General features: G+C 51.4%; 1 protein-coding gene across 4 annotated transcripts; it reads left to right on the forward strand.

The window, feature by feature from the left end:
- The first annotated feature begins 313 nt into the window (after positions 1-313).
- Positions 314-26,156, forward strand: Klhl25 (kelch like family member 25). Of its 4 annotated transcripts, none has more exons than XM_051148735.1 (3): positions 323-573; positions 19,263-21,066; positions 26,076-26,156. In XM_051148735.1, the coding sequence occupies exon 2, from the start codon at positions 19,273-19,275 to the stop codon at positions 21,040-21,042; it is 1,770 nt and encodes a 589-aa protein (XP_051004692.1). In that variant the 5' UTR covers positions 323-573; positions 19,263-19,272; the 3' UTR covers positions 21,043-21,066; positions 26,076-26,156. The 4 variants fall into 4 exon arrangements, with proteins under 4 accessions (XP_051004696.1, XP_051004693.1, XP_051004692.1 ...); XM_051148737.1 differs by lacking the exon at positions 26,076-26,156 and adding an exon at positions 25,197-25,422; XM_051148739.1 differs by lacking the exon at positions 26,076-26,156 and having other exon boundaries at positions 314-454; positions 19,263-21,239.
- Positions 26,157-27,782: the final 1,626 nt, after the last annotated feature.

Genomic DNA, 27,782 nt, shown 5'->3' on the forward strand with positions numbered 1-27,782 from the left:
CAGTTCTATAAAAAGATCAACAATGGCTTTGATTCGGCAACAGAAAGAGGTATGTGTGCAATCTACAACGCTTCTTCCTTACGAAAGCTCTCTTTTCTTTCTCCAACGCTGGCCACTAGGGCGGAAGGCAATGGCCTGTCCCTTTAAGAATCTGGTAGCAGTAGCTTTCCTCTCTCCGCCCCGCCTCCCGCGGTACCGGTGGCTGGGAAGACCGCCTCTTTCTCCTCACGCGGCTGTCCTACCGGTTAGTCGAGCCATCCGTCACAGAGACTCGGCCTGTGATTGGTTGTTGTCTTTCGGGCCGCGAGGCGGGGCGGGAAGGCCGGAGAAACTAGTTTGTTGGCGACGCCGGTGCGGTTCGGCTGCGTGATCGCGGTCGCAACGGGTGAGCCGATCGAGGCCGGCTGCTGCTGCAAGGACTGCGGGGCTCGTGGGACCGCACGGCGAGTACCAGGTCGGGCCCGTGCCCACAGGGGGCGCCGGCGTCGGGACTTGTCAACCGGGACAGCGACCCTGAGCGAGGAGCGCCCGGCTGGGCGTAGGACCGCGGGCTCGGCTCACTGGGTCGGGGAGGTGGGTCCTGACCGGGGCGGGGGGGTACCCCTCGGTCGAGCTTGGGGACCCTGTACTATTCAGCTCAGAGCTCCCGCCAAGGGAATGAATTGTTTTGCAAACGGATGTTACACGCGGGAGCTGCTACCCTCCCTCGGGAGTGTTTGATTCATTGAGTCCGTTGCTTTTCTTTTTAAAAAATTACTATTGATCCTAGAAAGAGGAAGCTGCTTGTCTTCGAGGATGCGAACCGCACAGCTTTGTGCTAGCACCTAGCCAAGGTCCGCGCGCTGCCGTTTTCCCTAACGAGGGCCGAGGGGTTAAACAAGGGAAGAGTAGACCTCAGGGCCTGGCCGTGTGGCCCGTAGGGTCCTTCCTGTCTGGGAAGTTGTCTGACAAGGGAAAAGTGGTGACACTCCAGGAGTCACACCCACCTAACCACACAGGTGGTAGCCAACCTAGCGGGCTGTAGTAAGTCCTCCCCATCCCCAACCCCCCACCTCTGCTCAACCTTCCTCGCATGCGTTGCCCAAACTCGAGAACTCCGCTGTGGCCTGCAGACCCCCTCTTGACTGGTCACTTTCATAGTTGTATTAGAAGCTTCTTTTTTCCTACTGAGAAATTGTGCCTGGGGTGGGGGGGGCGCCGCCGCCAGTCACTTTTGGGGTGCAACTGCTTCAAGGACACCAAGTGCATTCACACAGTCTAGGCCCCTCCCTACCTCCTCTGTTTTGTTGTGTAGTCAGGCCACCGTGGCAATCCCTAGAATTTCTAAAAACTTGAACAGAGGAGGTTGGGGGGAGGGGCGGACTACCCAGGTCTTTCTGGTTCATTTGTACTTTGGGGAGTGCTGAGGCCAAGTTGCTTTGGCCAAGGCTCTCTGGGCATTAGTCATCCCTCCCCGCAGAGGCAGGACAAGGTATGCCAGCTGCCTGGGCCATTTGATTTCAACGTAACCTGGAGTAGGACCTGCCCCTCTAGTATGCTGGGTCTCTTCTTTCATAGGTGACACGGTTATGCTATGAGGACTTTTTATGGGTGTTGCTGAAGGCTGTATCTGGGGACAGAGGAGGAAGGACCCAGGTGTTCTCTTTCAGTAGATTTGGTCCCTCTAAGACAGGGGTTCTTGAGGTCACAGGCTGGCTGTGGAGACCTGCAAAGTCAGTTTTGTTCCAGGCCCTGTAATTACTGATAGTTTACTTTTGAGTCATTTGTCAGCAAGTGAGTCCAAGGGAGATTGTCTAAAGGAGGTAGGCAAAATGGAAGAGACCTTTGTCCTGGGCCCCCGGCTGCAGCTGGGTCCCCTGTGCCATGCAGGGAAAGGGCTGTGGGAAGGCTGCATGTTGCAGTCCCTCCATCCCTGCTGATGGCATCTTAAGCCTGGAGCAGCAGTGTGGGGAGAGAAGAGCTGGAAGAGAAAGCAGGAATGGCCCCGCCCCGCCCCGCCCTGCCCTGCATGTGGTGTGCAATGAAAGTGCCCTCCTTCCTCCTGTCATTTAAGGGGAGGAAGATGGCCCGGAACAGGAGTGTGTAATGTAGAGGTGGTTTTAGTCCTGCGTTTATTTGATTTCTCCTTTGAGCAGACTTGGCGGAGACCCTGCTTTTAGAGAGAACAGGGTGCTGGCACATGGGTTAGGGGCCTTACATCAGTTTGCAGAGAGCCCCAGTGAACAGGGTAGCAGGGAGTTGGGGGGAACGGTGAAGGCTCCCTGGAGAGAGAAAAGATAGGAAATGCCTACCCCGATTTCATACCCTGGGCTGCAGCCATTGTTTTGGTTTGGTTTTTTTTTTTTTTTTTTTTTTGCCATCCATTCACACTCATCTAGAGCCAGCTCTAGGATGCCCACTTCAGGCACAAGTGACATCAGGGAAAAGACAAATGGGAAGTGACCAAAAGAATCATTCTTGGCTGTGATAGTGCGACAGTATGGGCAGCTGTCCAGGTTCATTTGAGGACCTGGCTTTCCATGCAGCTTCTGAGGGGCTCCATGGAAGAATCACCTCACTGACCAGCTCACTGATTGAGCCCTGAGTCCTTCACTAGCTGGCAGTTAAGGTGTGCCCTGGGCTGGGGACACACACACACACACCCACACCCCTGCAGAGTTGGCACCAGCGAACAGCGGTGGCCACAAATGAATTGGCCGATTGAGTTGCTGGTTTTCATCTAATGTGGTAAATTTCATAATTGAATTGCCTCTGCTGATCTGTGAACGCTTTTCGAGGCCAGGAAACACTTGGGAGCCACATGAGGATGGCCAGGAAGAGGCAGAACCTGAGCATCCACAGCTTATAGAAACGGCGTCCCGGCTGGACTTAGGATTGTCTGCTCCTTCTGCCTGGCTGCCACTGCAGGCTTTGTCCGCTTATCAGCAGCCGTGCCCTGAGCAACCCTCTGCTAGCACCAGTTCTAAAGGCATCTGAAGCTGGCACCTTCCTGCCTTGCCAGGTGTCTCAGGGGCTGTTAGGACATGGGAGCAGACACTGAAGGGGACAGAGGGACAGAAAGGGACTTTGAGGTGGGAAGGGTTCCCCTTAAGTCCCTTCAGCACAGGGTCAGCTGAAGGAGCTCAGGCTGTGGTTGGCCTGGGGTTCAAATGCTGCTTGTGTGTCTGTAAGGCTGTCTTGGGGATGGTGTGAGATGAGACCCCGCACTGTATGGCGTACCCTGCACGGTGTCTGGCATCTAGTGGCCTGCTCTGGCCCAGCTCCCTTTCCCTTCTGCTCCATCTTCCTGACACAATGGAGGTGGGAAGCTGCCCTCTCCCTTACCTCTTTCTTGCTCTTAACCCTTTCCCCCCCAGCCCTGTCTTGGTGCCCCCTTGGATGGTAAGAGGTAAGCCACTCGTGGCCTGTTCTTTAAAGTGGCCATTCCCTGGGCTGAGATGAGCTCGCTGATGAGAGTGCTTCCCTAGCATGCACGAAGCCCTGGATCAAACCAGGCACCGTGGTACACACCTGCACTTAGGAAGTAGAGGCAGGTCAGGAGTTTAGGGTAAGCCTGGGCTACATGAAGCCCTGTCTCAAAATGGTGGTAGGGGATCCCTTTAATCCCAGAACTGAAAATGCTGCTGGGGCAGGCTGATCTGAGTCCCAGGACAGTGTGGTCTACATAGCAAATTAAAGAACAGTCAGGGATACAAGTGATAGCCTGTCTTAAAAAAAAAAAAAAGTGTCAGGCTAGGTGGCAGTGGCGCACAGCCTTTAATTCTAGGCAGGCGGATCTCTTGAGTTTAAGGTGAGCCCGGTCTACAGAGGGAATTACAGATCAGCCAAGGTTGCACAGAGAAACCTGTCTTGAAAAACAAATGAGCAAAAAAGTGTCAGCTTTGTGGTGTTAGAAATCCAAGCTAGAGCTAGGTGTGGTGGTGTATACCTTTAATCCCAGCACTTTGAATCCCAGGCAGCTAGGGCTGAGACCCTGTGTCAGATAAATAAATTAACTGAGAAATTTCATTGTACTTTCCATGAATTCATAAAAATGTCCTGGTCATTTTCACACTGATTTGCCCCCATGTTTTGTAGATTCTGTAGGGTTACTCTATTTCAGCTCAATCAATGTAGGCCTCAGGCCCCCTCAACCTCTTCACACCTGGAAGCTGTTATAGGTATCTTTCTGCCCGTGTGACTGTATGCAGGTGCCCTTGCCACTGTGGGTTCAGGTGGCTCTTCTAGAAAATGGGTAGATGGCTCCCAGACTATTCCTGTTAACTGCCTCACTGTGATATCCCAGGGTCTTGCAAGCTCTAATGCTAAGCTGTATAAGGCCTTCGAGTTAGCCTTGTGTGCAGGAAGGTTTGAGAGTCAGCGCGTGAGACAAAGTAGAAGTTGGGAGCTGGGTAGGTTCTGACTCCAGTGCTGTGGGCATTTGAGGAATTCTCCCTGCTGCACCCTCCTTTTTCTGCAAGCACAAGCTCTCAGCTTTCTTATCACCTGACTGAGTCAGGTCCTGCTGGTATCTCCAAAGGAACAGGGCTCTTCTCCCCTCCAGCCTCTCTCAGTCACCCCCCCTCCACCATACACAATTGCTCCTCAGTTGGGGCTGTAATATGCCTGTGAAACTGGGTCAGGGAAGCACCAGTCTGGGCCCAGGGGGAGCAGGCATGGGCTCAAAGGAAGGTGGCACGTAGATAACTCATTTCCAAGGCTCCCTTGGCTTGTCCTGGGCAGAAAAAACGGGACATTAAGTGTAGGAGGATCTGGGTGATCCCCTCCCTCTAGTTTATGGGATGTCCCTGGGGCATAGGGCCAAGGAGGAGAGGTGGACAAATAGCCCAGAGAAGCAGAATGGGATTATGGGGAGCCCGGGGGGGGGGGGGGGAAGGGGGGGAGGAGGAGGAGGCGGCTGAGTGCCAGGCTTTGGCAAGGATGTGCTTGCAAGACCAGTTGGATGGCTCCTCTTGCCGAGCAGGGCCGTGGGAGAGCTGTGGTTGTTGTAGCCCGCCTGAGGACCACATCTACCTTGGCTGTCACTCCACCTACCTCTGCCAGGTGGTTGCTTTCCATGTCAGCCATGTGGGCAGGGATAGACTGTAGGGGCAGGAGGGAAGCAAACTCTAGCTCTTTCTACCCGCTTCCTGTTGGGCTCCCCAGGAGGGTCTGAACAAAGAGCAACCTAGGCCAAGTGGAATTAATTTCCTAGTTAAGATAAAGAGATTCTTTCCTTGTTCAAACCTGAGGATGAACTGCTTGATGGGCTTGCATAGCCAGGCCAATTTGTTTGGGCAGGGGTGATGGTCCGGAGGCAAGATGCTCTTTTTCTAGACATCCAGGGTAGTAGCACCTAGAGTCCAGAGTTGAAGCTCCTCTGGGCCTGAAAGACTGGTGGTGAGTCCCTTTATCTACCCATGATTCTGTAAATTTACATCTTGGACACCTGAAGGAGTAAGGTACAGTGTTCTGTTCTGAATGGCTCTCCTAGCCACTGGGAAGGAAGCTTGGGCTCAAACTGTTTACGTTGGACCTCAGCTTTTGGTGTACAGGGTTGGTAGTCAGAGGCCATAGGTCAGCTCGGGTACAAGCTGTTATGTCGGAAGGGTGCCCTTTCCACACAGGAGAGGTGAACAGATGGGCATTGTTAGTCTCATTTTCCAGATGTGTCCAGGCGACATGCTTTGTCCTCTGTTCTCTGCCACGTTCTGGAATTCAGCAGAGAACTGGGTGATGCCCGTTCTCCTGGAGCTTCCATTCATACGGGTGAGGCTGGCAACAGGCAGAGCCAATGAGTGCAGTTGCCCCTGAAAGGGCTGCAGGGAAAGTGCCCTGGGAGGCTTGAGGAAGGGGAATAGGACAAAGATGCCTCTGGAGAAGGCTGGGGAAGGCCTCTCTGTGGACATTGGAGCCCAAGAGGTGAGCTAGATAGGCAGTGCAGAGGTCAAAGGCTGGGATGGCATGGGTTCTAGGCATAGGGCCAGACTTCCACAGAAGGTCTCTTCAGAGGAGACCAAGGAAAACACTGTGCTTTTAAATTGTATTTTTTAAAAAATTTAAATATATCAACAGATTTCTTTTATATAGAACACCAGTGTGGTATTAAAGTCTGCCTCGTTGGTGTGTTCCACAGGTAGAGATTGCGTATGGAGTTTAGTTTTCTATACTTTGACCTCTTCAATGCTCCTCAGCCTCTATCACTGTATTGCAGGGAGTTTTTTCCTTTTTATGGCCACATACCAGTCCAACCATGTTCTGGCCAGACTGCCTGCCGGTTTTCATAGTCCCTTCTAATGAGAAACTTGAGGGTGGTCATTTCCCTATACGTTCAACAAAGTTTTGGAAGCCTGTGATCATGCCTCTTTAAAAGCAGCTATGGCAGTTTTAGCCTTTATAAAAGTCATATGCCTTTCACAGTGTTTCCACTGAGTGCCTGTTCTCCACATTTTTCTTCCACATTTGATATTATGCACATTTTAAAGTTGATATGGTGGAGCCAGTGTCAACACAGTCAGCTGTCCAGTTTATTCAAGCTTTTTCTCTTTTGTCTGGGCTTTTCCAGAAGATCAGGGTTCTGCCTCCTATTGGTCCCCTGGCTTCAGCTGGGGACTGAGTGCAGCTCTTGGCTGTGTGTGCTCATCTGTGAAATGAGTCCCTTTAATCCCTAGCCAGCCCTGCCCCCTGCTTGCTGCTGTGTTCTCTGTCTGGGAAAGCATCCCTGAAAGGCCCTTTTCAGCTCAGAAGCTCTCTAACAAGCGCACATCGGGAGGTGTGGTTTCTTCTAATGGAAGCCTAGGGTCTGAAGGCTGGAGCATTTGAATGAATGGGAGCACGTCTAAACAACATCTTAGTGACAGGTGGCTTTGCCTAGGTGAGGTGCAGGGGGGCTTTAGGTATGATGTGTAGAGCCTTACCTGGCCTGAGGGAAGGTTGGCTGGCTTTTGGGGGCTTTGGGGATGGGCCACCTGCTAGGGTAAAGCACTGAGTTAGCAGGGGCAGGCCTGCTTTTCTTGACCATGGAAGGATCTGGAAGGGGCATCTGTGGACTGAAGCCCCAGGCTGCAGCTCCATACTTTATGAATTGGGTGTTGTATGTTACCCTGAGGGTCCTTGCCTGTTTTCCTATGGCAGGGAACTTTAAAAGAAGATGTACGAATGGGCACTTGTACTTGACTGGGAGACAGAAAGAATGTGGAGACTGAAGACTTGAGGATGAGATGTAGATCTTGGACTGTGGAAAGCCAGGTGCTGCCCATGGTCCCCTGAGAGACCTTGTGACTGAGGAGTCAGGATGGCCAGGCTGCACAGCCTGGGTGCCTGGTGGGGTGTACCCTGGCTGGGACTCAGCCAGTGCTGGGTAATTTGGCCAGGCTCTGCTGTCCTTCCCTGCGGTCCTTGTTTCCTCCCCTCAGAAGCAGCACTCAGTCAGGCTGTGATTGTCGCTCTAGAACTGTAGAACTCTGCCCCAGAGTGAGTACCTGTTGAGACCATCAACTGACCTAACAGGAACAGACATAAGATAGAAAGGATGGGTCACAGTGAGGTAGGCAACAGAGGACCAGTGGGACCCCCCAAAGTGCTCCTGTGGGAGGTCTCCTGAAGTGTCCTTGTATAGCTCATGAGGGGAGGGGGACTGAAGAATATTTTGGCAATTCTGGACCCCTCTCCAGTCAGAGTGCTGGGTGTTTGGGAAAGGGGAGAGGGAGGGTGGCACTCCTGAGCAGCTTTTGAGTGGGCCCCAGTCTGCTGTCATCCCAAGCTTGCGGCCAGGTTTGGCGTCAAGTGGTAGGCTGGGTCGCCAGACTTCCTCTCAGGCACAAGCACCCACTGGGGTAGCTGTGTTGCAGGAAGTTGTAGTTGCTATTTTTATCAACCCAACTAGGACTTTATATCGAAAGCTATAATTACAAGCAAAATGTCAGGGTTCATCTGGCTGAGACTGAGACAGGGGACATTGCACACTTGATATGTAAAGCAAGGCACATTTGGGCACGGACACACCCTGGTTACAGGGGGCTTGCTCAACTGCTTCTGGTGTCTCCAGTTTCTTTCTTTTTTTTAAGACTCTTATGCAACCCAGGCTGGTCTCAAACTAACATACTTTGCAGTTAGGGATGACCTGAAACACCTGGTCCTCCATGACAGGTGTGGGACGCCATTTCCCGAGTATGCAGTGCTGGGCCTCAAACCCTGAGTTTTGCACGTTAGGCAAACTAAGCCACGTCCCAGCCCAGCAGTTTTCTTTGAAGTATGAATAGAGGCCTTGGCTGAGTTCCCCTAGATAATTGCACTTGAACCCAATTGGCTGGTCATGCAGCCTTGAAGGGAGCCTGGGGCTTTATTGAAAGCAAGTTGCAGTTGGATTGAAATTACCCGAGACTCCACTTGATGCTACCTACTCTGCTAAGTGCCTGGGACAGAGACCACTGTTGGGAGCCGTATGCCCAGTGGGCTGTCCCTTAACCTTTGGCTAAATACCGTACTGCAGTTCACTTAGTGCTTTCAGTCTACAGGCCTTCTGGAGCTTACGAGGCAGGCTCTCCTGTCTCCAGCTTCCCTTTCTGTAGCACCAGTTATCCACGGTCCACTGGCTTGAAAATATTAAATGGAGACTTTCAAAAATAAGTAATTGTTAAGTTTTACTGGCTGCCTTCAGAATAGCAGTCCTCCTGCCCCAGACTCCTGGGTTTTAGGACGATAGGAACGGACCACTAATTCCCAGCTGATCCCTAACTAGGCCTAATCTACAAGATTCTGGGGATCAGCAAGTGGCGCACACCGTTGATCCCAGCACCTGGGAGGCAGAGGCAGGTGGATCTCTGTGAGTTCGAGGCCAGCCTGGTCTACAGAGAAAGATTTGGGACAGCCAGGACTATGCAGAGAAACCCTGTCTCAAAAAACAAATAACAAACAAATGAACAAACAAGCAAGCAAAAGATTCTGGGGATCAAACTCAAGTCCTATGTTTGTTCATTCAGCAAGCGCTTTGCTGACTGAGCCATCTCCTCAGCCTAGAAAACTGTCTTTGTTCACTGTGCATAGGAAACTGTCAAGGCTGATCGGGCTGAAGGCCACTCAGTTTCTTTCCTAAAGGAAAGTGTGTGTTCATGTGCACATGTATGCATGTGGGCTCCTGTGAGGTGAGAGGTCGGTCTTGGGTGTCACTACTGCCATTGTCTACTTCAATTTTTTTGAAACAAAGTCTCACACTGGCCTGGGGCTTAGCAAGCAGGTTAGGCTGAGCGGCCATTGAGGCTCAAAGATCGCCCTGTCTGCCTCACTAGTGCTGGGAGTGTGGGAGTGTGTGTCCTCCCACACCCGGCTTTTTAATGTGGGCCTCGGTATGCAACTCAGGTCCTCATGCTTGCATTGAGCCCTTTACCAGCCAAGCCAGCTCCTCAGCCCAGGGCATCAGCCATTGCACCTGCAACCCCCTTGCTATGTAGGATAACCTTTTCACAGGAATAAGACTATGAGTGGAGACCAGGGGTGCTCTCTTAGAATTCTGCCTGCCCATGGCTAATGTTAATGGTGAATGCAGGAGGCCATGTTGCTGATGGCAGCTGTCATGAACTAGACCAATCCACGTGCTCCTGTTTGATTACAGGATAGCACCTCAAAGGTGGGTTGTTATTTCACTACTGTTTTCCAGATGACAAAAGCAGGCATCTCGGGCAGCCTGAGTTTTGGAGCTAGGGTCTCTTCCCCCTGTCCCTGTCAGGCTGCTCGAGGCTGGCATCCCCGTCTGGACTTGTGAACAAGCAGAGCAGCGCCGGAGATGGTTCTCCCCTAGTTAGAACTAAAGTGACGTGTTTACATTAGCCTGGGCTGTCTTCAAGTTTACTGTATGGCCCAAACTAGCCTGGAACTCAAGGGGATTGAATCTCAAGTATTGGGACTGCATGTGTGAGCCACCTGGCTTAAATGATTGACCTTGGGGCCTGGAGAGATGGGTCAGTGGTTAAGAACATTTGCTGCTCCTGCAGATGACCTGGATTCGCTTCCCAGCACCCACGTGGCTGCTCATAACCATCTGTAACTGCAGTTCCAGGGAATCTGATACCCACTTCTGGCCTCCACGGCACCAGGCAAGCAGGTGGTGCATAGACACATTCAGGCAAAACTCTCATATGCGTAAAATTAAAGTCTTTGTAAAAAGCTTAAGCATGAAACATACCAATTATACCTCAAGTAATATGGTGACACTGGGAGCCTGTTGTGTGGGTTTAGGACAGGCCTTTGGGCATCTCCTTCTTCAGTGGACAGCACTTTAGTTTATGTTTCATGACATGGAACTTACTGAGCATCTAGCAGAGACAGATGCCCCTCTTGCTGAGCGTGCAGTGCGTGAGTGCCCGGAAATGCTTGTGGAGTTGATTTTCTCAGCATCTACTGTGTATAGTGTGTGCTGAGCATCCAAGAAGCTGGGGTACTGGGTGGAGGGATTGTGAGGGGAGCTTAAGCTGGAAGAGTAGGAAGGGAAGAAGCTGAGGTAGGCTGTGGATGTAGAGAGGAGGGGACAGGGCGAACGAGGCTTGAACAGCCATGTTGATTGAAAGTCTTTGAGCAGGAGACGTTGAGGGGCTATTTATGGGCAACCATGTATTTGCTATAAATATGCATATATATGTAATTTGAAGAGACCAGGAAATATCAGCAGTGATGCCCAAGTGCAGCCCCTGTACTTTGCTGAGGGAGGCCTGTTATTTGGGAGGAGAAAGAGGTGAGCCTGTGGCGAGAGACACTTTTGACAATGACAGGGGGTTGGAGAGCACCTGACCGGACTCCTGCAGCCCAGTGACTGTAGGTGCTACAGGCTGGGCAGTAGGGGGAGGGAAGAAGACTGCGAATATGGGGCACATGCCTCACAGCTCTCAGTGCTCGGGATATGGAAGGTCCCGGGCTCATCTGATCTTCAATACAGACTCCTGCCAAATCTTGGGTGTGTGCATGTTGGTCATCTTCCCTCAACGCTTCCTTCGTGGAGGTTTTGTAAGTCCCAGAGAGAGTGTGGTTAACATGGAGGAGTTTTGTAAACCACTGTCAAAGTGGAGCTCCTTTGAGGGCCCCAGATTGCAACAGTTTTCACAGTAATGCTGAGACATCATCTGCCTCGTTCCCTTTCTCCTGAGTGCAGGGAGCCAGTATTTTCCATGGGACCCATGCACCAGGTTACAAATGCGGGCCTGGGTAAAGGATCCATTCAAGGTGTAAGTTGGGAATGTGACAGAGTACAAAAGTTCACTGATCCAGTTCAGATTCCACATTTTAGTCACCTGTAAAGAAACCGCCGGAGGTCAGGCAGAGTGGCCCTGGTTGTCTGAAAAGGCTGTATCTGAATGAGACTGGCTTTCTTTCACATCCTGTAATCAGAACCACATGCCTTAGCAGATTGAAGGCTACAGCAGCTAGAATTCAGCCAGCGCTCCAGAAGAAGTTTCAGATGATTTATAGAAAGCAACTCTGGTAGGTGTGTAGTACTCTACAGCACAGACTAAGCCCCGGGTAGCTGTCAGGCCACTGAGCACCGAGGCTCTTCTGGCCTTTTGGAGCCAGGACAGCATGAATGCCCCTGTCCAGCTCACCTGAAGGAATATTACCACAAGTGAGGTGCCGGGGCAAAGGCACCTGTGTCTCATTTAGAAAGATGTTGCCTGATTGTTCTCCCAAGAGGTGGTGCCTTTTGTAGTGTGCTCCTCTAGAAGAGCTGGGCAGTTAGTTGGCTCAGTGGGTAGCACTGCCTGCCATCAAGCCTGAACCACAGTACGATCACTGGGACCCAGATGGTGTGGAAGGAGAGAGACCAGTGTTCGCAAGATGATCTCCAGATTCTACATTCAAATTATGGCATATGCTCTCCCAACGATATAAATAAATATAAAATTTTAATTCAGAGAGAGAGAGAGAGAGAGAGAGAGCGAGCGCAGGCAAGCTGGGCCTTGGCAAGTGTATGGTCTTTGGAGTTGGCAACATGATCTTCTTGGAAGCCAGGGATTATGGTGAAGCAAGGCTTTTGAGACAGAAGGCAGTCCTCTCATGGGAAACGGCTGGCAATTTTAATGTCATTTATTTCCTCTGCCCTCCTATGTATGTTCCCAGAGGAGGCTCATAGAATTTGGTATCTAGGCCAGTGTGCTCTTAATGGCTCCATCTGTGGAGCCAGATTGCAGGAGAGGCAGCCTCTTTCTGAGTATCCACTATCTGTGAGCCCTACAGCTCTACAGGGCGTCTGGTGTGCCGTGTGTGTGTGTGTGTGTGTGTGTGTGTGTGTGTGTGTGTGTGTGTGTCTGCACTGTTCCCTCTCTGACTCACTCTGGCTAAGTGAGAGGAAGGAAGTGATTTGGTCAGATGGGAGACCCTGAGTGCTCAGGTTGCTCTTCTTTGTGGCTGGATAATGGTGTGCTTTCCACTGGCCTTGCTCCCATCTGGAGCTACAGCTGGCCATGGAACAGTGGAGGGGAGCAGGTGGCGGCGTGTGGAAGCTGGGGAACACCGGCTGCCTGCCCTGATGGCCTCGAGTCTGTGCTTGCTCTTATAGCTAGAAGAAGCCTCTGATGTAGGGACGGCAGAAGCATGGCTTGAGTGGCCGCCTGGCCAACAGGACTTGCAAGACAGTGAGTGACACATCTGCCACTCTTCTCCCACGCCTTTCTTAGGAGAGAGCAGAAATTCAGCCCAAGCAGCGGTATTTGGGGTTGGAGTAAAATTAAAACCCAGACCCTTCAAACCCTGTGAGAATGGCTTAAGGAAGGGTCTGGTGGGACGTGGACGTAAAGACGGCAGGGAAGAGCATTAGTAACTGCAGTGATACGGGTTTCAGTGTTTTATACGAGGCTAGGAATTTAACCTGTGGCCTGTCCTCAGCCCCTCCATAACCATTTAGAAATGTTTATCTGTACTAGTTTGCATTCCCACTAGCAATGAAGGAGTGTTCCTCTCTCTCCACATCCTCGCCAGCATGTGGTGTTGCTTGAATTTTTGATCTTAGCCATTCTGATGGGTAAGATGGAATCTCAGAGTTGTTTTGATTTGCATTTCCCTGATGACTAAGGAGGTTGAGCATTTCTTTAAATGTTTCTCAGCCATTTGATATTCCTCTGGTGGAAATGCAAACTAGTACAGCCACTTTGGAAATCTATCTGGTGCCATCTCAGAAAATTGGGAATAAGGCTTCCTCAAGAACCAGCTATTCCACTCCTTGGAATATACCCAGAAGATGCTCCAGCACACAACAAGAAAATTTGCTCAACCATGTTCATAGCAGCCTTATTCATAATAGCCAGAACATGGAAACAGCCTAAGTGTCCATCAGTAGAAGAATGGATAAAGAAACTGTGGTACATATACACTATGGAATACTACTCAGCTATTAAAAACAAGGAATTCCCGAAATTTGTGGATAAATGGATTGAGCTAGAAATGATCATAATGAGTGAGTTAACCCAGAAACAGAAAGACTCAAATGGTATATACTCACTTATATCTGCATACTAGCCCAAGGGGCTTGTCCCACGAAAGCCTTCACTTACCAGGAAACTGGGACAGAGGGGAGGACATCCTATTGGGACTCTAAATGAGAGAAACATGGGAGAATAGCAAAGTAGAAGAATCCAGAGGGTCCTAGAAACCTACAAGTAGAACAATATGATAGGCAGATTTGGACCCAGGGGTCCTGCTCAAAGTAAGGCACCAGCCAAGGACACTACAGGCGGTAAACTTTAAACCCCTACCCAGATCTAGCCAATGGTCAGAACAGTCTCCACAGTTGAGTGGAGAGTGGGATATGACATTCTCACGTACTCTGGTGCCTCACATTTGACCATGTCCCCTGGAGGGGGAGACCTGGTGGCACTCAGAGGAAGGACAGCAGGTTGCCAAGAAGAGACTTGATACCCTATGAGCATATACAGGGGGAGGTAATCCCCCTCAGGAACAGTCATAGGGGAGCGGAATAATGGGAAAATGGGGGGCAGGGAAGAATGGGGGGAATACAAGGGATGGGATAAACATTGAGATGTAACAAGAATAAATTAATAATAATAAAAAAAAAGAAATGTTTATCTGTGCTTAGCAGCAGTTTTTCTTGGTGCTGCTTCTCTCTAAACCCCTTTACAACTTTCCTCCAGAATTTGCCTATGACATTTTAGTTTAGTTTTAACGTTTGTGTGTGTGTGTGTGTGTGTGTGTGTGTGTGTGTGTGTGTGTGTAGATGTACTCCTGTGTGCACATACATGTGGAGGTCTGAAAGCTACTAACAGAAAGTTGGTTCCCTTCTTCCACCATGTGGGTTCTGGGGATAGATCTTAGGTCATCTGGCTTGGCAGCAAGCATCTTTACCCACTGGGCCATCTTTTTTTTTTTTTTTTTTTTTTTTTTCCACCAGGCCATCTTGCTGACCCATGTTTGATAATTTTTAAACTGGGTCTTACTTAGCCCAGGCTGGCCTAAAATTTACTATGTAGTAAAAAGGTGATCTTGAGCTTCTGATCCTGCTGCCTCTATATTATCTGCAGAGAATGTACCACCACATCCCAGCTTAGGAAGTGCTGAGACCAAACTCAGGGCCCTGTGTGTGGACGCCTTCTACAAACAGCTGTATCTACAATTCAGAATGCCTTGAATAAAAGCTGTTGGGGTAGTTTGTATGCATGTTTTTGCACCATTTGCTGTCCTGGTGCCTGAGGAGGCTAGAAGAAGGCATTGGATCCCATGGAACTATATGTCACAACAGATGGTTCTGAGCTGCCAGGTTGATATTGAACTGAACTCAGGCCCTCTGACACAGCAGCCAGTGTATCTCTCCCCACCCCCATTCCTCAGTTCCCCCAACCCCCATTTAAGTACCCCAAGTCCATTGGTATTTGCTTTATATGTGGTGGGGGCGGGGAAGGGGATTCTCTTTTTGTCCCTAAGTAGGGGCAACACCCTATCTGCCACTTCCCCCTCCACTCACCTACATGGAAATGCCAGGGTTCAGGCACACTGCTCTAGAGATTATCACCTTCAGTCTCATTCATGACTGTCACTTGCTCCTGAGTGTGGCTGTTGGTGTAGTCAGCGCACCAGGCAGAGGTGGGCACTAAGCATCTTGACCAGCATGTGGCTGTGCATGTGGTTCAACAGCTTTTATTGAAGATGTAAGGGTGAGAAGCTGACCAGTTCCACATGTCTGTTGGGTTGGTGGACAACTGCCCCATCTTGTCCCTAAGGCAGCGGTTTTGGACACAGGAAGCAGTGACCTGAGGCAGCTCCCTACTTGCCACTGAGCTCAGGACAGAAATGAGGTCATTACTCCATGGATGTTTTGGTGCAGGACATCATTTCTTCAGTGTTAATTGTCCTGACTAGATAGAGCCTGGGGAGAAGGGTTGCTTTGTGGGTAGAGAGAGTTTTGGTACTAGAGTGTGGTGACATGGAAGGCCAAGGCCTTCTTGTCCAACCTCGTGTTCAGGGGAAGTACTGTGTCACACCTGGATCTACTGCCATGTCGGCTGGGCTCACATAGTGAGGTTGCAGGGATCAAGCCCATGACCTGGCTCTGTCCCAGTCCCAGTAGGCCTTTGGGTAGATTTCCTAATGGCTCTGTTTGGTTTCCCAACCTGTGCAGCTATGATTACACTTGAGGTGGAGGGCTGGGGTCAGATGAGTTAACAGGCAGGGCTCTCTATCACCAATTGCCTCTGAGCTGCTAATCTATCTAAGTTACAGGAACAATGGGGTGGATGACAGGGTCACACCTTCTGTCCTTCTCTGGGCCAGTGAAGTTGTGTGACTAGTTTTGGCCACCGAGATAGGAATGGAATGGTGTGTCCTTCCAGGCCAGGCTCTTCTTAATCACCACTGCCACGGATTTCTCCTCTGACACAGTGACTGGTGGCTTGGTGTCAGTTCTCTCTTGGTCTCTGGGAGTGACCCAAAAGTGACTTCAATAAGATGAAACTTATCACAACCAAGTGCCAAGACACTGCCACCTGAGGTGTGTTTGTTGCTGCAGTGTATCCTCACCCATCCTGACTACAACAGGTTGAACTCTGCTCTTGTTATGGAATCTGCTTAGATCCAACACAACTCAAACACCAGGTCAATGCAAATGACAAAACTCATTGTAATCAAGCTGCTACTTACAGATCAAGGCCACAGAATACTCAGGAGGTGAACTGTGACCCCGAGCTAGAATGTTACAGCACTTTTAAACCTGAAAAACACACGCATCGGTGCCAAGTTACAGATTTTTTTTGTTTGTTTTTAGAGGCTGACTTTCTCTGTATAACAGCCCTGGGTGTTCTGGAACTTTCTTTGTAGATCAGGCTGGCCTTGAACTCACAGGGATCCACCTGCCTCTGCCTCCCGAATGCTCGGATTAAAAGCATGCACCACCATGACTAGCTACCTGTTATTTTCTTTAAATTTTTATTTACAAATTTTATAAGCACAACCAGCTTGGTCGCTTGGCAGTTGTAAGTTGGTCCCTACCTGCCCATAATTCCCTCCTGATCCTTTGTAGCATGGTTTTATGCTTAGTTGGATTTCACAGGCCTTGACCCCTTTCCTCCTGCTCTGTGCAGCCCCTGGGAAAGGCCCAGAAAGGCCCATGACCTGCACTGTTCCAGGCTTCCCCACTGTAGTGGAGAAAGGCCAAGTCTTAATGGCATCCATCAGTATGTGAAACAGCCAGACCTCCAGCTGCTGACCTCTTGGAACTTGGTGATCAGTTGTGGAGGCTAATGTGGCCATCCCTCAAGTATGGTTCCCATTGGGGTTGGCAGGTGGTAAGTGAACAGATTTGGGGTGGGGCTGGGTATAGTTTCACTTGCCTGTTATGTCTGTGCCTAGAGGCTGAGGATTGCAAGTTTGAGGCTAGCCCGGGCTACCCAGTGAGACCCTGCCTTGAAAACAAAAGGCTGTGGTCTTTTGCTCATCCTAAGACATTTCCTCCCATCCTCCTCCTCCTAAGTTCTGTTGCAGGCTAGTTGTGGAGGGAGCCAGTGTGGCAGCTTCACTGTGACTTCACTGACCCATATAAGGCTATGATGTCAAGGGCAAGCCCTGGAGAGGGTACCACCGCACAGCTGGTCTTGAGCAGGAGCAGATAGAAGCTAGGCTGTCCGCCTGTGCTTGTTACAGGTTCTCTATATGGGTGTGTCCTGCCCCATGAGCGCAGGGGTGAATGTTAGCTTGCTTTCCTACTCTTCGTGGGAAACTTGAGGCAGGGACATTTGGTGACCTGAAGAGGACATCTGTGTATTACCTAGCACGCTTCTCTGTACATTCCAAACCACGGCCATGTCAGCCTATTCCTGTGGGGGATGTGTCAGGCAGGCAGAGCATAGGATGTGAGCTCAGAGCCATGAGGCCGAGAGGAGGGCACATCTTACTCTCACTCGCAGGACCACCACAGAAGATGCTGGGTGTGACTCGATGTCTCAAGCAAACAAGATCTTTTCATAAACCTTTGCCTAGTAGGTGGTGCACACTCTTAACCGCAGCCCTCAGGAAGTAGAGGCAAGCTAACCTCTGAGTCATGGCCAGCCTGATTGCAAAAAATACAAAATGTCAAAGAAGACCAAAGTAAAATGTGTGTATAGTAAACAGTTCTGACAAATAAACAGTTCTGATCGATTATAATTGATTTTGTTTCCTTTATTTTTTTGAGACCGGTTCTCTCTATGTAGCCCTGGCTGTCCCTGAACTCTTTATGTAGACTACGCTTTATGTAGCTCCTGTTCTGCTTGCCTCTGCCTTCCAAGTGCTAATTTATTGCATGTGTGACCATGCTGGCAAGAAAGCAGCTGTTTGATATAATATATCTGAGTGCCTTTATGGGTAGGGATATGAGCACATGAGTGTAGGTGCCCTCAGCCACTGCATGTCCCTGGAGCTCCAGCTACCTGATTTGGGGAACCAAATTCTGGTCCTCTGGAGGACCAGCACGGTGCTCTTAATTGCTGAGCCATCTCTCCAGCCCTCTTTCATTTGTGTGGCTGTTTTGCTATCGTGCATTTTTCACATTTGTGCTCACATGCTGTAAGAGGACATCAGGTTCTCTGGGACTGGAGGTACACACAGTTGTGAGCTACCATATGGGTACTGCAAGCCAAACTCAAGTTCCCTGGACGAGCAGCCAATGGTTTTACCTGCTGAGTCATCTGTCCAGCCTTCACTTGCAGGGAAAGGAGGGGGTGTCTTGTTTTTGTGCTGTGGGAATGGCGTAGGGTCTTGTGGGTATAAGCAAGCACTGTACACCGAGGCCTTGTGTGAGTATATGTAAGTGTTAGAAGTGTATATAAATGCTGGTTTTTCCATGGGAAGGAGGGAGCATCTGTGTGAGGCCCAGTTCTGCTTATCTGCATTTATCTTGAATGATCTGTGGCACTGGTGTTGTCCCAGGTCTTGTGTTTTACACCTGGTTAGATTCATCAACTTAGTGAGGGTCCTAAGTGTGTGCCAGACATTGACTGGGAAGGCGTCTGTGCTGAGCACCATGGTGTGGTGTGCCTCCAGTACCTTACCTCAGCCCTGAAGTCCTTTGCTGCAGTTCCAGGAGGGACCCACACCCCGCCTGCTTGATCTAGAACCTTTAACATGGTTTTAATTTAAAAACAGTACAATCGTTAAACACTCTTGCCTTGCTGGGGGTGGTAGTGCATATCTTTAACACTAATGCTGGGAATGCAGGGGCTGGCCAGATCTCCTGCGTGTGAGGCCAGAGTGGTCTATAGGGGGAGTTGCGGTCATTCAGGGCTACATAGAGAGATCTTGTCTCAAACCACCAAAACCACACAAACAAAAAACGCACCAACAAAACCCAACTCAGACTTAAAGAAGTAGGTCACTGGTGGATTCTAAGACCAGAATGCCTGTCTTTTTCTTCATTCAGGAGAGTGTAGTAACAACAGCAACAGGGAGACAGCTGGCTGAGTCAATGGGAGGCCTGTTGGTGTTGTAAACGTAGCATTCATCCCATGTAACTTTGAAACACTGTAAAGTGCCACTGCTTTTACTGGGACTTTATTGTTGACAACAAATGGGTGTTTCTGCACCACTGCAATCAGAGATGTATGTCCAGGCAGAACAAAGCTAGTCTCTAAGGACAGAGTGAGGCCCAGGGCCTTCTTGCCTGCAACATCCTTGGAGATGCAGGCAGGAAGGCTTGGTTCCCTAGATTTGGACAGAGGAGGGAAGGGAGAGGGTGGGGCACTTGGAGTTGAGTGTGAAGAGGTTACTGGCAAGAGGGCCTATGGGCAGGAGATGCGTTCTGACTGCTGTCATTCCTTCTGCAGGTGGTTGACAATGTCAGTCAGCGTTCACGAGACCCGTAAGTCGCGGAGCAGCACGGGCTCCATGAACATCTCGCTTTTCCACAAGGCCTCACACCCAGACTGTGTGCTGGCTCACCTCAACACTCTACGGAAGCACCGCATGTTCACTGATGTCACACTCTGGGCTGGCGACCGAGCCTTTCCTTGCCACCGTGCCGTGCTGGCTGCCTCCAGCCGATACTTCGAGGCCATGTTCAGCCATGGCCTGCGGGAAAGCCGGGATGATTCGGTCAACTTCCAGGACAACCTGCACCCTGAGGTGCTGGAGCTGCTGCTAGACTTCGCCTACTCCTCCCGCATCGTCATCAATGAGGAGAATGCAGAATCGCTGCTGGAGGCGGGTGACATGTTACAGTTCCATGATGTCCGGGACGCAGCTGCCGAGTTTTTGGAGAAGAATCTCTCCCCCTCTAACTGCCTGGGCATGATGCTGCTGTCTGATGCCCACCAGTGCCGACGGCTCTATGAGTTCTCCTGCCGCATGTGCCTGGTGCACTTTGAGACGGTGCGGCAGAGTGAGGACTTCAATAGCCTGTCCAAGGACACACTCTTGGACCTCATCTCCAGTGATGAGCTGGAGACTGAGGATGAACGAGTGGTCTTCGAGGCCATCCTGCAGTGGGTAAAGCATGACCTGCAGCAGAGAAAGGCCCACCTGCCGCTGCTCCTGCGCAATGTGCGCCTGGCCCTGCTGCCCTCGGACTGCTTGAAGAAGGTTGTATCCGGGGAGGCCCTCTTCATGGAGGATGAGCGCACCAAGCTCCTCATAGATGAAGCCTTCCAGTGCAAGACCAAGATCTTGCTGAATGATGGCGTGGTCACCAGTCCCTTTGCCCGGCCTCGCAAGGCGGGTCACACGCTGCTCATCCTGGGAGGCCAGACCTTCATGTGTGACAAGATCTACCAAGTGGACCACAAAGCCAAGGAGATTATCCCCAAGGCGGATCTGCCAAGTCCCCGGAAGGAGTTCAGCGCTTCAGCCATTGGATGCAAGGTCTATGTGACTGGAGGCAGGGGCTCTGAGAACGGGGTCTCTAAGGATGTCTGGGTGTATGACACTGTCCATGAGGAATGGTCCAAGGCGGCCCCCATGCTGATTGCCCGCTTTGGCCATGGCTCAGCCGAGCTAGAGAACTGTCTGTATGTGGTGGGGGGCCATACATCTCTAGCAGGTATTTTCCCTGCCTCTCCCTCTATTTCCCTGAAACAAGTGGAGAAATATGACCCTGGGGCTAATAAATGGACTATGATGGCCCCGATGAGAGATGGCGTCAGCAATGCTGCAGTGGTGAGTGCCAAGCTGAAACTCTTTGTGTTCGGAGGCACTAGCATCCACCGGGACATGGTGTCCAAAGTCCAGTGTTTTGACCCCTCAGAGAACCGGTGGACAATCAAGGCAGAGTGTCCCCAGCCTTGGCGCTACACAGCTGCTGCTGTCCTGGGCAGCCAGATCTTTATCATGGGAGGTGATACAGAATACACTGCAGCTTCAGCCTATCGCTTTGACTGTGAGACCAACCAGTGGACCCGGATTGGGGACATGACTGCCAAACGCATGTCCTGCCATGCCCTGGCTTCCGGTAACAAGCTGTATGTGGTGGGAGGCTACTTTGGGACCCAGAGGTGTAAGACCTTGGACTGCTATGACCCCACTTCAGACACATGGAACTGCATCACCACCGTGCCCTACTCTCTCATCCCCACAGCCTTTGTTAGCACCTGGAAGCATCTGCCTGCGTGAAAGGCACCTGCAGAGCCCAGCCAGGTGAGCCCTCAGGAGGGCTTGTCTCCACTCTGAGTAATGGTTGCCACATTTCTCAGGGAGAGTCTGATTCAAATTGGGATAATGGGATTTAGGGAGAGACCGTCTGATCATATCCTGCCTCTCCTGGCACAGTTCTGGGCTTGGCAGTGGGAGGGAGGAGATGTGTGTCCCATATGAGGGTCAGGGATGAAGGGCACCTGGAAAGCACACAGCCGTTCTGATGAAGTGAGGTGGCCACCGTGATCCACAGGGCTTACCACAGTGCCTGTGAGCCCTACTGCTGTTCTCAGTACTGTGAGTGTATGAAGTCATAGGAAAACGAGCCTGGCTGGAGGAGAGCCCAGTGACTCATCAGGTGTTCTTTAGGGAGCAGAGGCATGGGAGAGACTCTAAGAGGCAGGTCTGCTGTGGCAGAGAGCCTGGGGACAGGAAGGGACAGCAGAGCGAGGTCTGCTTTGGTGCTGTCCTTTGCAGGCAGGAGCATGCTAGGCCAGCCTGCTAAGGTGTTCTTGGGAGGGACTGGGATGGTTGGCTTGTAGGAGCCTGGGGCTTTATGTCTAGGCCCTAGAAAAGTCAGCTCGATGCTTGCCCTTGTCTCCTGCCCCGTCCAAAGTCTTTATGGGGATGAAGCATGGGGGATGGACTCCCATGGGCCGAGGGGTGGGGGTACGGGTCTACTGAAAGCAAGAAGGAAAGGCCTGAGAAGAGGACGTCACTTCCTGCGCTCTGCTGCCTGGTGCTCCTATGGCATACAGGGACCCAGCATCCTAAGGCTCAGTGAGCCTGTGGGTAGACTGCACCAGGAAACAGTGCTCCTGAGCTGGGCCCACTTATAGACTGAGCAGAGTTCACGCTATGTCAGATCCTCCTGAGCCACCAAAGCTCTTAAAGAAAGGGCCTCAGATCTGTGTGCCTGGAGTAGCTGGCTCCTGAACATAGAATAGGACTTGGTTCTCTTGAAGACTTTTGGGCTTGCTTTGTTTTCTTTCTCCCAGAGTAAGGGAGCAGTGTCCAGGTTCCCAGGAGAGCAAGATTCAAAGGGATAGTGGAATTCCAGTACCAACTGTCTGTTCTTGCCTCTGGTGATTCAGGATTGCAGTGTCACCTGTGGGGTGGAGTCACCTGTGGGGCAGAGGCTCCTCGTGTCTGTGTCCCTGTTGGCTTCTGGACCCTGAGCCTCCTTCTTCCTCAGGAAGTGGGCAGGTACCTTACCTGCCCCAGCAGAGGCTCTACCCTGACTCTGCCCTGTGGGGCTGAACCTGGTGTTGTTGTCCTCCCTTATACTGGAACCCCCATCTCCCCTACCACAGGCCCTGGTCTGTAACTAAGCTACCACATGCCAGGACCTGCTCTGCTTTTAGGTGAGGCTCACACGGCACCCTGTCAATCTGACCCTGGGCAGGCTCAGCTCCCAGAGTCTCAGCATTCTCATCTGGGAAAGGGAATGAAAACTGTCAGCACAGTTCTCATACCGTGAGCCAGGAGGTCCAAATATGTTCCTGGCCCATTCCAACTGTCATTCCTGTGACCAGGACAGACAAATGTGTCCAGAGTATTGGACAAGCTTTAGCCACTAGCCTGCTTTAGATGAGGAAGAGGGCACAGAGAACATAATTGCACATACCCAGTCAGCCCCAGATTCAGGTAGAAACCCACAGCCAATCCCAGCACAGGTCCCCAAGGTGGTGACGAGTGTCCCCATGGACTTAGACCTCCTGAGAATCTGCGGAGAGTTCATGGTTGCTCTTGGAATCAGCTTTCACTTTCTTGGGAGCCACAGCAGTCTAGCCACACCAGAGCAATCTCTCCTCTGCTCTGGATGAACCAACTGACCCAGAAGTGTTTTTACTCTCTGCAGACCGCTCTTATCAGCTTGTTCTCACAGACCAAAGTCTGAGACCCATAGGCCAGCAGCAGGGCAAGAAGCTGCTGTGCAGGACATACCTGGCACTTCTTGGGTCCCAGGCACCCTCTCCACCCCTCAGCCCCCATGGCATGTGGATGTAGCTTAGTTACAGACCAGGGCCTGTGGTAGGGGAGATGGGGGTCCAGTATAAGCGAGAGCCAAGCACCTTAGTAAGAGTCAAGGCCAGAAGGCCCAAAGCACAGCATGCCTGTTGTCTTCATGTGCATTCCTGCAACGGGACAGTAGGACATTGACTGGAAGTGACCATGGCACTAACCATTCAACTGTTCTGGGATGCCCAGTCTGGTATCTTGAACCCAGTCCTGGTCTCTGTCCTCTCTAACAACTCTGGTCCTGACGATCTAGTCTTTCCTGCCAGGTGACCAGTAGGAAAGTCCTGCAAGCAGTGCCACCATCCCTGTTCCCCGGGAGATCCACCCATGCCTGGTTTCTTCTATAGATGTACTTTGTTCATCCTTATGGGCTCCAAGGTAGTTCCAGGGGCCACTAGCGGCAGCCCCTGATGCCCCCGCTCAGTGCCCATGTGATTCCTTGTCACTCATGTCTGCTTTCTCCATCACGAGCACTCACTTCAGGTCTTGATGAGAGCCTCATTCTGGAATGCTCGTTTGTCTTTTCCTTTCCCTCTGAGGCCTCCTCAAAGGTACTTAAGTAAGGCCCAACCTCTCATGTCCTTCCTGCCTGGCTCCCCACCTAGCCCACCTTTCCCTGCTGCAGAGAGCCGGCCCATTTTATCCTGCCTAAACATTTCTATGGAGAAACCTAGAGCACCACCGAGGCCTTCCTCCAGCTTTCATGGCTTGGCCCAGCTGCCTTGGGGATGGTCTTCATGCAGAGGTCACTTGTGCCTGTGTGAGACCTGAGAATAAGACTGATTCCAGCACAGCTAGAGACTGTATCAGTCGTCTGCAGGATGACTTTGCCAAGGCCTGCCATGCACAGGAGTGCAGACAAACACTGACCTTGAGTCTACTTTTCAGTGGAGGACTGATTGGATTTCATAGATGAGAAAACCAGGCTACAGAGAAAAAAATGACAGAATTAGGGCGTAGACTAAGACCTTGGGATAGGCCAGAGGACTCATCTGAAGCCATCACAAGAACCATGGAGGGTGGCTCCCACCACCTATAGGGTGCGGGGGTGGGCCTAGCACACTGTGTGCGCACTGTCCCTCTCTGTGGCCTTCTCCTGCCAGCTAGGCCTGTCGTCTTCTGAAGCTGATGGAAACACTGAGTCCTTAGTCTGAGGGTTACTCTCTTATTTTCTTGTATTAACACTGGGGCAGGATAAAGTGGGTGAGCAGCCTGTGCCACTGGGAGTTCAGATGGGCTGTCTTAGAGTATCTTAGGATTGTTAGGGGCCTCAGGAGCCTGCTGGAAAAGCAGCAGCCTTCCTGCCCTGTCAGTGTCTAGGACATCCAGGACCTCTGGAGATGGCAGTGCTCCTGTGGATTAGTGCCATTCTGCCCCTAGGAACTGTAGTAGTGCTAGGGGCATAGTCCTGTTATGGAAAACTTCCACCATGGCCTCAGTACTGGCATATGGTTTTGCTCTAAAGTTTTGTGAGCACACAGAACTAAAGAAAAGTTCCTTGTTTTGGGGGTTTTACAACCGTATAGCTCACACTGGTGTACAGGTTACATTGTTCTAGCCCTAAGCTCCTGCCAAGCATAGTGATGGCTTTGCTTCCTGCAGTGCCTGCGTGAGGACACAGCTCAGCACAGAGCCTGTGAGCTCATGAGCACCGCTAGCCACTCAGAGATTTTTAGAGCCGTCATGTAGCTCAGGTATATCTGGCTCTGGCCTTCACCAAAACCACATGATGGTTGGGCTGCCTGGGAGCAGCATTGTGACTTCTCTCCTCCTCTCTCGCTGCCTTCAGTTCCTCACCCTCCCATGCCTGTCTCTCCCCTGCCAGCCCTGTTGTGTCCTACAGGGTATCCGAACTTGATCAGCACAGGAACTGCAGCCTGGCCACCATCATTCCCCAGACTCAAGTGCCGAGCCACATCCTCCTTAGGGCAGGCCTAGGGTTTTGTTGGGATGCCACTGGGTTTCAGCGATAGCAGTGACCACCAGTAAGCAAATCAATGTTTCCTTCTTGTTTCTGGAACATTCTCCGTGAAGTCTTCAGCAAGGGGGGGGGGGGGGCTGGTTCCTGGATCTTTCTCTGGGCAGGTAGACATCCATCATCCTCTTTCCAGGGCAACCACTGATGCTCCAAGTGACAGAGGACAGATGCAGCAGGGGATGTGAGCTTTGTGACCTCAAGACGGTCCCTCCTTAGTCACCACTACATCCCTATATCCTGGCATCTAGAGGCTGTGGTGAATTTTTATCCAGGTCACAAAAGAGCATGCCTCTTGTTGTCCACAGCCGGTCACCTGCCCTTCATCACACCTGCCTTCCTCCTGTATCTGCCTCAATGATCCACTTTGCTTTTTTGTTTTTGTTTTTGTTTTTTTCTGAAACGGGGGTTTCCGAAACAGGCTTTCTCTGTATAGCCGTGGCTATCCTGGACTCGCTTTGTAGATCAGGCTGGCTTCGAACTCATTCTGCTGCCTCTGCCTCCCTGAGTGCTGGGATCACAGGCTGGCATTGCTATGTCCAGCTTAATTTACATCGCCTTCTCTCTCAGGGCCATTGTGTTCCTTTTGATCTCCCCTTTCAGCCAATTCCTGACTTCTTATCAATTCTTCCCATACGCTTCACGCCACACGTGAATAAAATAAAGGTCTTGGCTCCTCTCTCAATGTTAGAAGTTCCTTTTTATCTTCAGCACTTCCCAGTGTAACCACCCTGTACCTGTTTTGTGTAAGTCTGCAGTTTCTCCAGGGAAGCTGATGCCTAGGGACCATAGCTGCATTTGTTCCTGTGTCTCCTATGAGAGGGAGGAAGGGAGCACAATGACCCATCAGTGTGTCACTCCTGCTGGCTGACAGATGGTGGCTCTAGTTCCTGAACTGTGGAGGGTTGCACCAATGGCCTGTCAGGGCCTGAGCCCTAGGCCTGGAGCCTCCTGAGTGTGGCCAGGCTAGGACAGAGCCGGCGCTGTTCATCTTCTCTCTCTGCTTTATCCACAGGCTGCCTGGTTCTTCCTGCCTGACGGCACCAGCTCCGGTGGCACCAGCTCAAGCTGTTACCACTAGGCAGAAAAGTGAAGTTCTCCAGCGTCACCCGTGCTCGGGCTTCCTGAGCTGCAGGTGGCTTGTGTGGAGAGAAGCTTCCAGAGGAATGGGCTGTCTGTCACCAACAACCCAGGGGTAGGGGATATGACATTCACGCAAAGCCTTGAGGTCACCTCTGCCTGCCTAGCCTGGCAAGGGCTGGCAGGGGAACAGCAGGGGTCCCTTGGCACCAGCAGCACAGCCTTTGACTGCAGGGCTGCCTGTGGAAGGTGGGAATGTTGCTCCATATTGTCCTGGACATCAGGGAGCAGAGTCCAGCTGAGGACAAGTTTTATAAGGGACAGAAACCCCAGGGCAACCCAGCCTCGGGGTACCCACAGGCTCCATAAGTAGATGGCACCAGATTCCCGAAGGCCAAGGGGAGTTAGCCCGTGTGCCCTCTGCTAAGCACTAGCCTGTCCCTCTAAGGGGTGACTTCCAGGAAGCTTCGATGGATGTAGGACAGATGCTCCTGACCAGTCATATTGCTGAGCATCTTCCAGCGGGACTCTAGGCCCCAGGGAGCTGGTAGGGGTCTGTTGCCTGCCCTCCTAGGAGCCATAGAAGAACAGTAGGATATGCCTGCCAGTAGTACTGGCTCCTTCTCTGGAGACCCACCTCCAGTCCTGTGCTGTCCCCCAAGAAGTGGGCAGTCATGACCATGAGGACCCTGTGGTCACTGCAGTTCCACAGAGATTGGATTTCTGTCTTGTGGGGTCTAGTGCCAAGGCTCCCGTCACACCTGCTGTTCTTCTTGGCACCAGCTGGCAGCCTGAATCCTGCCTGTTTGTTCCTTGAGCTCAGAAAGAAGGATCCGAAGACACTTCCTAGATGTGTTTCTCAAGGATTCCACAGCAGTGTCTCCTGCACTTGGTTTGCAGCAGCGCCTTCTGATGCCACTCTTGACAGCAGGCTCACCCCTTGCTTGTTTAGCCCAATGAAGGGGGGACAGGCGCTCTCAGTTTCTGGCACAGGGTGGGCAGGGCACCATAGCTGGTGGGTTCCCAGGCCATTGCTGCATCAGGATGGAGCATCCAAAGTGGGCTCTGCTGCTGACAGAAGTGGAGCCACATCACTGACCAGTGTGGTGAACCCTCAGGGTCCTCGCGGCTCAGCCTGGTACTGGTGTGGTGGATGACTTAGTCACACATCGGCCCTCATCCAAGGTCCAGCGTGCCTTTCATTCCACCTCAGGGTCAGCCTTGCTGGAGAATTCCAGGCTCTTGGCCTGTGGACTGTGTCACTAGGGCTAATGACTCCACACAGCACAGAGGTGTGGTGCTGGTCTGAGCATGGGTGTTGCTTTTATTAGTTTTCTAACTTAATAAAAGTGAGGAAGTTTTTGACTGTATTGGATTCTGACCCTGCCTTGGCTATGCAGAGTTGGCCTGCCTGTTTATGTGTGCTGCTTGTGTGCTACAGGAGGGTCCTTTTCTTTAAGCTCCTCCCCTGTGTTAAAACAGTCCCAATCAGTAGGCCAGGCTTGTGCACCATACGCCCCAGGGACACATTTTTGTGAAAACCACATCAGTCCTGTGAGGATGGTCATGATTAACTCAGCCAGTGGCTGCTGGGGCACATTGCCACTCAAGGGCAGTTGGTCCCCATGGTTACATTAATGTC

The sequence above is a fragment of the Acomys russatus genome, chromosome 7 (assembly GCF_903995435.1).
Source record: "Acomys russatus chromosome 7, mAcoRus1.1, whole genome shotgun sequence".
NCBI classification, from domain to species: Eukaryota; Metazoa; Chordata; class Mammalia; order Rodentia; family Muridae; genus Acomys; species Acomys russatus.